The following is a 12,200-nucleotide window of genomic DNA, read 5'->3' on the forward strand; positions in this document are numbered from 1 at the left end:
GCATTAAACGATTTGAATGCACGACGTGGAGGCGAAGAACCACCCGACGCGAACAAACTATATACAGTTCGTTCTGGTTCTCAAATCTGATTGGTTGAGAACCGTGAGATATTGTACTGGTATCGCTACAGGAACGCCCTTTTACAATTTTGTATCACTCCGCTTGTTCTAGCCGGGTCTATTTTTTTTTTTATTATTCACTGAGCTAATCGTAGAGTACGTTAGTTAATATAAGAAGAAACATCTAGCTTTGTGGTCTCTCTCTCTCTCATTTGGATGCACGTCTTGCCGCATTGTTTCTCTCTTATAACCTCATTATTTCTCACTAATAACCTAACTGAAGCAGCACATGCCCTTGATACGAATTCTAAAAGTGACGTATGTTTAACTGTCAACTTGAGCTTTGAATCCGTGGCGGAAGGAAGTAGTTCCACACAAAAGAGGGTTTTATTAGGCACTCCGTTGTTTCTTGTTTAATTACACACGTTCCATCGAACTGTTGTATAAACGCAATATCACTAAATTCAATTGATTTAGACATGCTTATTGATGAATAAAATGTAATTAAAGAAAAATGAAAATTGAAATAAAAAAACAAATTAAAACAAAATGAAAGAACAATAGAAATGTAATTCTTATTAAACTTCTTGTTCAATTACTAAGACATGTTCTTTGATTACTAAAATTTAAATTAACCGTTAAAACACATTGTAGTTGAACATATACACCCATTAGGATGTTTCTATAAACTGAAATGACTTTACACTTCCTATGTGATCAAACTTACTTAAAATCTATATATTTATATATTTTTAAAAACGTATTAAATTTATTAAATTAAATTTAATTACATTTTTTTAGTGTTTGATTTATCCAGCACAGTGCTACTGGTGAGTGTATATGTCACTTGACGTTTATTACGTTTTAGACACTTATAAATTCTGATTTAATGATTTTTAAAAATGTTATTTAAATTTTTTTTTCAAAATGTCTGCACTTGCGTTTTCCTTAAATCATACAAATGAACAATTGTTTGTGTGAGGTGCTGGTGGTCCAGTGGTCAGAGCAGAGGGTATGAGAGCAAAAACAGATGCAGGAGACCAGGGTTCGAATCCCCATTCTGCTGTTGCACTCCACGGTTTTGGGGATTTTTTTTTGGAAAAAAAAAAAACCTTTTTTCTTTCCCTTTTTCTGCTCCTCCTCTCTTCCATTTTCACCTCTCTCCGCCTCTCAAGCCACCCTTCATTTCTCTGGTCCGTGTTTCTCAGAGTCTTTTGAGCCTTGCCTTCACACCCTTTGACTGCTGTGCAGTCCATCTGTTTTGTCTCCCCAGGAATTTTTGCTGCTTAGTCCGTGTTTCACAGAGCACTCTTTTTGAGCCTCAGGTATCTACTCTTGCTGCCATCGCCCTTTGTTTGGTGTATCGCCCCAGATACTTTGCCGTTCCCACAGTTTTCTTTCTTTGGTGTGATCCCTACACCGAGGTGGGACTTGAGCCCATGCCTTTACCGCAACCTTGTCCGCAACCAACGTGTGTTTAGCCATTAGTGCCATCATGGCTTTCACACTGAGAGCTGTCGTTTGGGGCACTTTGTTGGATTTAATGACAGCAATTTAACATAAGCAATAGTGGGATTTGAACCCAGGTCTTCAAGATGAAAGCATAGTGCTTTATCCATTGAGCCACTGCATCGTTGGAGCTGTTAGGCGTTTTGAATGTGTTTAATGGATACCTTAGAGTTGGTTTAAGAAAAAAAGCAAGGTGTTGAGGGATTTGAACACGGGTCTTTGGTGCAGTTAGGTCTGTAAGTAACGAGTGTTAACCACTGCACCATTGTAGTTTTCACATTTCAGTTTGGAGTTTGGAGCGCCTTGTTTTATATACAACTGAATGGACGTTAAAATGAGATTCGAACTCAGGTCTCCAAGATATAAGTGCAATGCTGTATCAACTGAGCCATTGAGTCGGTGGAGCTTTTGGATGGGCTTTTATGGATACCTTTTAGTTATATTAAGTAAAAAGTGGGATTTGAACAGGGATCTTTGTTGCAGCTTTATTTGCAACTAATCTGCGTTAACCACTGCACCACTGTGGCTTTTGCATTTAAAGTTGACCTTTGAACTGGATGTGTTCAAAGGATGTAAGTGGGATTTGAACTCACAACCCCAAGATTAAAACCAATTGCTGTATCTCCTGAGCCACTGAGTTGTGTTAGTCTGAGTTTCATTGAATCGAACTCAGGATTCCTGAATTAAAGTGTAATACTTTGTCACTTGAGCCACTGAATCTGACAAGATATTTTGGATGGGTTTTTCTTGAGTGCTTTGTTATATAATGGAAAACTTTCTGAAATTGTTTTTGTTGGAACCAACAACTCAGCATGTGATTATATGATGTTTGAGTTGGTTCAGACTGATTTTCATTTTAGCTACAGAATTACTTTAAATAAAGTTAATTTAACATAAGCTACAACAGAATGCGAACTCAGGCCTCCAGGATTAAAGTGCATTGTTTTAGCATCTGAGAACCAAGAACTCCACATTTGATAGGCAAACAATTAACCACTGAACCACAGAATTTGTGATGTTTGAGTTGATGCAGATGAACTGATTTTCAGTTTAGCTACAGAATTATTTAAAAATAATGATCATAACACAAACAACAGTGGGAATCGAACTCAGGACTCCATTATTAAATCACAACGCTTTTTCAAATGAGCCACTGAATCTGATAAGGTGGTAAGTGTTTTAGATGTGATTTTCTTTAAAGCCTTGTGTTATATGATGGAAAACTTTTTGAAATTGTTGAACTGAAACCAAGAACTCACCATTTGATAGGCAAATGATTAGCCACTGCACCACAGATTTTGTGATGTTTGAGTGGGTTCAGACTGATTTTCATTTTAGATGCAGAGTTACTTAAAAAACAACTTAACGTAAGCCACAGTAGGTTTCGAATTCAGGACTCTTGGATTAAAACATGCTGCTTTACTACTTGAGCCACTGAGTCTAACGAACAAAGTGAGATGTTTTGGTGGAGTTTTTCTTGAGAGCTTTGTGTTAGATAGAATAGCTGTGGGATTTGAATCAAGAACTGCACATATGGCCGGCAAATAATTAACCACTGAACCACAGATCATGTGACACTTCTGTTGGTACAGATGGACTGATTTTCAGTTTAACTACAGATTTACTTTAAAAAATCAACATAAGCAAAAGTGGAAACCGAACTCAGGTGCAATGCTTTATCACCTGAGCCACTGAATCTGACAAGATCTGACAAGGTGTTTTGGATGGGTTTTTCTTGAGAGCTTTGTGTTACATGACGGAAAACTCTTAGCAATTGTGGGATTTGAACTAGGAACACCACAAGTGACAGACAAACAACTAGCCACTAAGCCACAAAGTTTGGGCTAATAGAGTGGGTTCAGATGGTTGGTTTCCAGTTTTGCTACAGCATTACTTAAAACAATTTAACATAAGCAATAGTGAGAATCAAACTCAGAACTCCATGATTAAAACACAACTTTAAAAAAAAGTCTTTATGGATATGTATTTATTTAGTTTTGGTTTACATGCAACAATAGGATTTGAACAAAAGACTAGCACAAAATGCAATATTTTACTTCTTGAGCAACTGAGCTATGCATGGTAAATTCAAGCTTTAAGATTTAGTTTTCTGTTTTTCATATTCAAATATAAAAATAACAAGATTTGAACCAAGACTTTTAAATATAAAAGGCATATAATTATCCTCTGAGGTACAAATTGGTCATATCACGTTTTGTTTTAGCTTTTGTGATTTTATTCTCTTTTAAATCATTCAATTATTTCCTACACCTTATCATTGTTCATTTATATGATGAACTTTATTGTTTCATCAACTTTAAATAAAAAAGGCTCCTCAGAATAAAACCTACATTATTTAAGTTACATGCACAAAATGTTTTGGTCCATATAAGCGGTTGTGCAAATGTGCACAGTCACACAAATGGTAAGAACTTTATTAAACTTTATCAAAATGATAATATATACATAACCTGTAAATAACATGATTTGTTAATTCATGACAATGAATTGTGTATCAAAACAGTCCTGACTTTGATTAGCTGCTTCAGCTGTTTTCAATCAGGGTTAGAGCTAAACCCAGGTAAATGGCTCACCAGGAGGAAACAAATTACATACTTTCTAAAGTTCATATAAAAATGCAGATACACTTATTGTGCATAAGGGGGAGCACATGAACACACTGATCTCTGATCTGGTTTCATGCATGTTCCTGTTGTCCATTCATTCTCCAAACTGCTTGTCCTTGCTTGTTTTTTAATAAATGTCGCCCTCATGTGGAAAATCCATCAGGAGGCCTTTAGTTGTATTAGTTGTTGTTCTGAAATTTTTAAAAACTTCAACCTAACACCCTTTTGTGGTGAATTGACAAGTTGAATTATGCTGACTTAAAATATATATATATATAAAAAACTTCAACTGAACGCCCTCTTGTGGTGGATTGACAATATAAACATTTTAATGATCCACTCCCACAGAAGGCCTTGAGTTGTGTCACACTGACTGAAAATTTTAAAAACAACTGAGCGCCCTCCTGTGGTGAATTGGCAAGTAGAATTACGCTGAATAAAATCTTTAAAAAACTCCAACCTAACGCCCTCTTGTGGTGAATTGAGAAGTTGAATTACGCTGAATAAAATCTTTAAAAAACTCCAACCTAACGCCCTCTTGTGGTGAATTGGCAAGTTGAATTACGCTGAATAAAATCTTTAAAAAAACTCCAACCTAGCGCCCTCTTGTGGTGAATTGAGAAGTTGAATTACGCTGAATAAAATCTTTAAAAAACTCCAACCTAACGCCCTCTTGTGGTGAATTGACAAGTTGAATTACGCTGAATAAAATCTTTAAAAAACTTCAGCATAACGCCCTCTTGTGGTGAATTGACAAGTTGAATTACACTGAATAAAATATTTTAAAAACTTCAACTGATCGCCCTCTTGTGGTCAATTGACAATATAAGAATTTTTAATGATCCACAACTGCACATTTAAAGAATTTATGCCAAACAAATCAATCACGGCTGCTTCAAAGGAACATTGATCTCTACAATGGAAACATTAAATCAGAATCTATATTATAGAACCACATAATTTACACTAACACGAATGACCAAGAAATATATACTTTATTAACTACAAATGACAGCATTTAACCCACAGCTTGAACTCATGTTTTATGATCAGGAAGACAAAATCAAATAATGACCCTTAACATTTCAGACACAATACACAATGATGGTGACACTCAAATATACACAAAGTAAGAAATTCTCTCTAACATCATTGCATGACACACAACTGAAAGAAACAACAAACACAACATTTCTAATGTGAATAATGAGTACAATTATGTAGCAATTTCCAGTTAAATAACAGTGAAGCACTTTCAGTTTTATTTTTTGGCTCTTTTAGGTGCTCTGTGTGTCTGCCTTTATTCACAGTCCTGGAAAATAAAACCACAACAGCGATTTTGTCATGGCTAGATGGTAACCTTCATCCTGTGTAACTGCTGATATATGTAAGACACATGATGGCGATGTTAGTTTCATAGTGTTTCCTACACCGTAAATACCTCACCTTTGAGGTTTTCAATTGTGGTATTGCCATACAGTTAGTGAAGAGGGAATCTATTTCTGCATTCATCTTTTATGAGAGCCATTGATGTTAATCATATTAGCATGTACTTAATAGACACCTAATTAAGGATGCATATGGTCAAAGTTAGATGACATTTTAACATTAAAATTAATTATATTGTATTTTAAAAGGTCTAGTGCCTGGAAGCTTCATTAAGGTCACCAAACATCATTAGTATAACCTAATCAATATTCATGAGCATATCCATTCCATATTTTACTGGTTTCTTATATCTTTTTATGTCAAATATATTAAGTGCAAAATTCTGCATTGTAAAAAGGCAGATATTATTAACAGACTTTAACATTCAAATCAGCCAAATGGATTAGGGTCCAAAAATTAATTCAAAAACGGAATATGAGCAACAGTTACTTGCACATTAAGCACACAAACTGAACATTATGAAATGATCCTCATTCATATAATGTGTTTATATCAGTCTTGCACAGTTTATTATGTCTTATTATGTCTAGGTTTTAAGAAAGCAAACTCTGTGTTTGCACCATGTGTGTTTGTGAGCCGCTACACTTGAGGGAACTCAAATCCTTTTGCCATGTCAACATGACCCGCATTCTCAGGGTGTCAAGAGAAAGCGGGTCAACACTAAATATATCCTCCAGACCTGTGAAAAAAACAAAGTCAGTCTGTGTTTTGCAACGCTGTGAGGTGCATGTCATTTCTTCCTATAGTTGATCAGAATCTCTCAGGACGGATTCACAGTGAAAACTGGAAATTCGTGTCAGTTTCATAATCAAGCTTTCTTCATGTGTGCGTCTTTGAAACACAATGGACTACATGGAACAAATGGATGAAGATCAGCTCATTGACTTTGTTATTCAAATGAGCCTCCAAGACGCTCGCAGTCTCTCTGTTTTGAACGAACCGCTAAGGTATGCGCAGTATTATACTTATTTCAACATACTTGTTCAAAAAAGGATATGTGTTAGTCTCACACATTCTCTTTCGCAGCACTTTAGAAACAGCCAGTGATGAAAACCTCAAGATTTTATCTGCTATAGATCAAGGTAATTCATACACGTGCCTAAATATCAATGCTCTGTTTTGGTTTCCCAATGGCTTGATATTTTGCATACGTGTGTGTAATATTATCCAGGTGATGTGTTTGCACTGAGGCAACTGCAAAAATACAGTGATGCCTATAAGGAAGAAGACAGCAAAGGTTGGCTTCCGATGCACAGAGCGTCAGTCCAGCCGGATGCCCATGTGTTGGACAGCGTCCTCCTGGGTGAGCAGACACAACATGCCTAAGTTAAACTGCAAACAAATGAGTGACAACTAATTAGATATGTGAATAAGGCATTTGCTGTGCAACTTTTTTCTTGAATAGCATCCTATGAGCGGAGCATGGAGGAGATGACGGCCGACGGAGACACCGCTTTGACTCTGGCTTGTCAAGCAGGACATGTGGAGAATGTGAAGGTTCTTCTCCAACACGGAGCATCTCCACACAACATGAACCGCAGGAATGAGACTCCACTTCTCCTGGGTATTACAACAAAACAACACCAAATAGTCATCAAATGAGTCTTGCCTTTTGTTGGAGCTCTCAATCAGAAGTTACTTACAATTTCATTACTTCCCCAGGTCATGAATTAATGAACTTAATATTTTGCCCTAAAATAATAATAATAATTATTATTGTTATTAATAAATCAATAATAATAAATGAAATTAATGGCATGAAATTTGGCATTAATAAAAAGCTTTATAGATACACCATAACCACACACGCAAAATTTTTAGGACTTTTTTTTTTCTTCAAATTTATATATTTTTAAGACCATTATTTTTCATCTATTTATTTTTGCATTGTGGCATTATTTTCATGACAATTAAACATTTTCCTCCCAATTTAATGTTATTCTCATCATAAATGCAGTGATATAAACACATTTTATTAATATATAATATTTTTTATTATATTGATATTTTCAGAATCTGAAATCAGCATTACTTCAGCACAACAAAATACTGTACAAATACTGTAATTTACAATTTAAATCGTTTATTTTTTTTCTCCACAGAACAGCTGGCAACTGAGAATTGGGATAAATGTGTTGAATTGCCACATAAATATTGTTAAAGGCAAAAATATAAATGGTCCTAAAATATTATTAAAAGATTAAATAATTTTATTTTGCCAGATATAATTTATTTTTACTTTTAAATTAAATTCACCCCCTCATCTAAAATTACACCTCATACTGTACATTCCAATTTAAGCACAGCTTTATAAAAATAGCATTAAATCCATCACACTAGTCACACTGGCTTGTGCAAGAAAGTGCATCATGGTTTTGTACAAGTATATGAAAATGTGGCATAGCTTAACACTGTTTCAGGTTTAGCATTAGTTCTTACACTAGGTTTCAGGATCATATTCCTACGTTTCCTTTTGCAGCTGTGAGGGCAAACTCGTATGATATGGTTCATGCACTGATAATGGGAGGCGCCTCCGTGCAGCAGGTTTGTTTGAAGAAATGGACGGTCACCCATGAGGCTGCTAAAGTGGGTTGCATGGACATCCTGATGCTGCTGCTGAGACACAGGGGGAAGGCCATGGGACGGGATGGTCATGGGGTCACACCGCTGGGCATCGCCGCAGAGTACGGCCATCCGGAAATACTGGAAATCCTTATCGAACATGGTAAGTCAGGTGTATGCAAGTCTAAATAACTCTAGATCCGTCCCTAATGTAAATGATAAATTACACTGATTACAATTGACTAGAACACAGAGGAACAATAGAGTTGGAATCATTTTCATAATTTTTCCCCCAGTTATTTGAACAATGAAATCATTGACAGCCAATCAGAAACAAAAATTATAATGACTTTTTCTGGTCAAAATATATTACAAATAAATGCTAAATATGGCAAATATGGGTTCGGGCCAAAATTCCGAGCTCGGAGCCCTCCCCTCGGACAGCACGCCAAATACGCCTAACCTTTAAGTGTGAACTTGTGAAAGAAGGTAAGTCACAGAAGGTCATTACTGAAAGGGTTGGCTGTTCACAGAGTGCTGTACACAAGCAACAGGGATGACCACAAGCTTGAGAACACTGTCAAGCAAAGCCGATTCAAACACTTGGGAGAGCTTCACAAGGAGTGGACTGAAGCTGAAGTCAGTGCATCAAGAGTCACCAAGCTCAGACGTCTTCAGGAAAAGGGCTACCAAGCCACTTCTGAAACAGAAACGAGAGAAGCATCTTACCTGGGCTAAGGAGAAAAAGAACTGGACTGCTGCTCAGTGCTCCAAAGTCCTCTCTTCAGATAAAAGTAAATTTTGCATTTCATTTGGAAATCAAGGTCTGGAGGAAGACTGGAGAGGCACAGAATCCAAGCTGCTTGAAGTCCAGTGTGAAGTTTCTGAAGTCGGTGATGATTTGGGGTGCCGTGACGTCTGCTGTTTTCTGTTTTGCAAATCCTTTTTTTAAATAATTTTTTTGATCTTAGGAAATATTCTAATATTTTGAGTTACTGGATTTTTGACTTTCATGAGCTGTAAGCTCTAATCATCAAAATTAAAACAAAACAAAAAAACTTTTGAAATGTTTTAGTTTACATGTAATGAATCTAGAATATATTCTTAACTTTTTTAGATGCACCTGTATATTTCAATTAGTATTTTAGGGGCAAGAGAATACATCTCCAATCTAACAGTAGCCAATATTTTATACTTATTTTTTTATTAAATTTTTACATGTTCACACTTGTAATAGGCAACAAATAAAGTTTTTGTTCCAGTGTGAAATTTGGGAATGTATTTTTTGGACAGAAATATAAAGAGCAAAATATCTTTTAAATGCTTTTAAAATATATATTTAAAAACTATATTTTCAAAACTATACAAAAATGTTAAATTACAAAAATATATGTATACATTTAATTACAATTTTTAAAATTTAATTTAATTTAATTTTTTGCTGTATGGGGAGCTTGAGCATTTAAAGTGGCAGACAGCATAACTGCAGTACATGCTTATAATAAAAAAATGTATTGTCTGTTGGTGTGGACACTAATATAGTTATGTTTATAGTTATAGTAGACCAATTTAGGCAAATGTACATTGGTTGTACACTTACAGGTTCATTCCCCCAAAATTAATGTATTTCTTGCTCTTACCTCTAGGGGGCGACGTCACAGAACAAGCTACAAATGGAGACAGTGTGTTATATGACGCTGCAGGCTGTGGGAACCTGGACTGCATTGATCTACTCTTACAACATGGCGCCAGTCCTAATGTAGCCAGTCTTTGCTGTCAACTGCCGATTCACCGCGCAGCTTACGAGGGGCACTACCTGTGAGAGCACAGCAAATCAATCTCGCCACACTTTACCAGACATCTCTGCACTAATAAATATATTCTCTCTTTAACCTGACAGGGCTCTGAAGAGATTCATTCTCATCACCACTAAGAGGGCCATCCGTCTGTCTGGGATGAGTCCGGTTCATTCTGCGGCGGACGGAGGCCAGGCTGACTGTCTCGAGCTGCTCATCAAGAAAGGCTTTGACGTCAATCCAATCCTGGGCTGCCATATTTCCGAAAACTACAGTGACATGAGGAAGACCCCGCTGTACTTCGCCGTCTGCAATGGAGACGTCACGTGCGCCGAGATGCTTCTGAAAGCAGGTGCGAAGCCCGACCTGGACCCGCTGCGCTGCCTCCTGGTGGCGGTCAGAGCTGGGAAGTACGAGCTGGTGCGGCTGCTTCTCGCCTACGGGGCAGACGTCAACTGCGTCTTCTCCGTTGTCAGCAACACCTTATTTCCTACCGCACTGCAGTACTGCATCAAAGATGAAATGATGCTGCGCCTGCTCCTTAACAACGGTTACCATGCAGAAAGCTGCTTTGAGTGTTACCACGACAACTGTGTAACAACATACACGTGGACAGAGGCTCCTAGCCAGTCATACCAAATCAAGAGTGCAACGAATAAAGTAACCGTAAGAATCATGTTTGGGGTCTAGAAAACAATGTGGTGAACTCACTAACAGTTGCAGCACTTTTGCATGCGCAAAAACATGCGTCTTATTAACTAACCACCTGAAAATGCAACAAACAATGCAATCAGAGGCTTTATAGTAAAGTCAAAACAAGAGCAATCTGGACAAAGTGGCTCTAAAGTATCATGTTTGGGGTCTAGAAAACAATGGGGTGGAGTTGTGCCACTTTTGCATGCGCAAAAACATGCGTCTTATTAACTAACCCCTGAAAACCAGCTTAACCAGGTGCTACCTGTGCTAGTATAGCGCTGCATCTTGAACATTTAAAACATACCTCATATCTGCATAAGTTAGGTTTATTATAAAATGCATTATTTCAATAAATGTTGCGCTGTTACTATTTTTTTAAGAGATGTGTGAGTGCATTTTATTGTGATTACTATAACAATGCAAGAAGTGATCACAATTCATTCTTTGTGAATATCTATTTATATGTGGCCTAATTATGTACTCTATTCTGTTTTAAAGTTTGGTGAGTTTATTAGCGTGGCATGGATGGCACACTTGGCAGGGAGGGTGGTGCTGACACTCCTAGATTATGTGAATCATGTGCACATCTGTTCTAAACTGCAACTTATTCTGGAGAGACAGGAGGAGTGGCCCGATATCTGTGACATCCTTAGTAAGACACCTGTTAGCCATTCATGTCTTTCCAAACCTGTATGAGACACAAAGAATAACAATTTCTTTATGACTGTTTGGTATTAGGGAAGCCACGCCCTCTGAAACACCAGGCCAGGTTGGTTATCAGGAGACGTATGACACTGACAAAACTGAATGACCCAGAGTTCATGAGCACCGTTCCTTTCCCCCCGACACTGAAGAACTTCCTGCTCTACAAAGAATATGATGTTTATGGTCGAATGGATGAACAGTAGATATATGTATCTACACTCCAAAAAAAGATGGTTCTTTAAAGGTTCTTTACATGCAGCAATGGTTTTATTTAGAACCATAGCATTCTGAAGAACCCTTTCATGCTGAAATGGTTCTTTGTGTTCAATTTATAATTCATATTGTTAGATTTTGTTCATTATTACTTGGGTTTATGTATAAACATACCCAGTCACAAAAAATATTAAAACTATCCCATCATGACTTTATATCACTTTTTTTCTTTTAAGATTGCTCACATACTGTCCATTTTTGCTTTTGGCCTTCATAAACATAACTGTTTTTACACAAACACATGGACACGCTGTAACTCTAAACTCAACTGTGTATTTCAGATGCATCACATCCCACAACCTCATCATCTGCAGAGAAAAATCGCTACTTAATCACACCAAAATGATGGACTTCAAGGCATCATATTGATTGGATTGTGATTGTTTCACTGAATCTTGGTCTTTATCACATCTATTTTTTTGTTCTTATTTTGTGTTTTACTTCTTTATGTATTTATTCCTGTTCAATGTCAATTGTCATTCATTAATGTATTCAGCTAATAACTGTTGTTAAGAGCACTGAC

General features: G+C 36.8%; 1 protein-coding gene across 1 annotated transcript; it reads left to right on the forward strand.

Moving 5' to 3' along the window:
• The first annotated feature begins 4,461 nt into the window (after positions 1-4,461).
• On the forward strand, positions 4,462-11,669 carry LOC107726003 (ankyrin repeat and SOCS box protein 15-like). The gene is made up of 9 exons (XM_016535456.1): positions 4,462-6,592; positions 6,672-6,727; positions 6,817-6,948; positions 7,051-7,209; positions 8,125-8,370; positions 9,854-10,025; positions 10,108-10,669; positions 11,198-11,351; positions 11,438-11,669. Exons 1-9 carry the CDS (start codon positions 6,489-6,491, stop codon positions 11,605-11,607), a joined length of 1,755 nt encoding a protein of 584 aa, XP_016390942.1. The 5' UTR covers positions 4,462-6,488; the 3' UTR covers positions 11,608-11,669.
• The last annotated feature ends 531 nt before the right edge of the window (positions 11,670-12,200 follow it).

The sequence above is a fragment of the Sinocyclocheilus rhinocerous genome, unplaced genomic scaffold (assembly GCF_001515625.1).
Source record: "Sinocyclocheilus rhinocerous isolate Xijiao unplaced genomic scaffold, SAMN03320098_v1.1 scaffold395, whole genome shotgun sequence".
NCBI classification, from domain to species: Eukaryota; Metazoa; Chordata; class Actinopteri; order Cypriniformes; family Cyprinidae; genus Sinocyclocheilus; species Sinocyclocheilus rhinocerous.

Bases quoted from the DNA above. Each gene is read 5' to 3' on its own strand.
- LOC107726003 (XM_016535456.1), top strand. From the start codon at position 6,489: ATGGACTACATGGAACAAATGGATGAAGATCAGCTCATTGACTTTGTT. The intron at 6,593-6,671 runs GTATGCGCAGTA...TCTCTTTCGCAG, and splicing joins GTTTTGAACGAACCGCTAAG to CACTTTAGAAACAGCCAGTG. The intron at 10,026-10,107 runs GTGAGAGCACAG...TTAACCTGACAG, and splicing joins GCTTACGAGGGGCACTACCT to GGCTCTGAAGAGATTCATTC.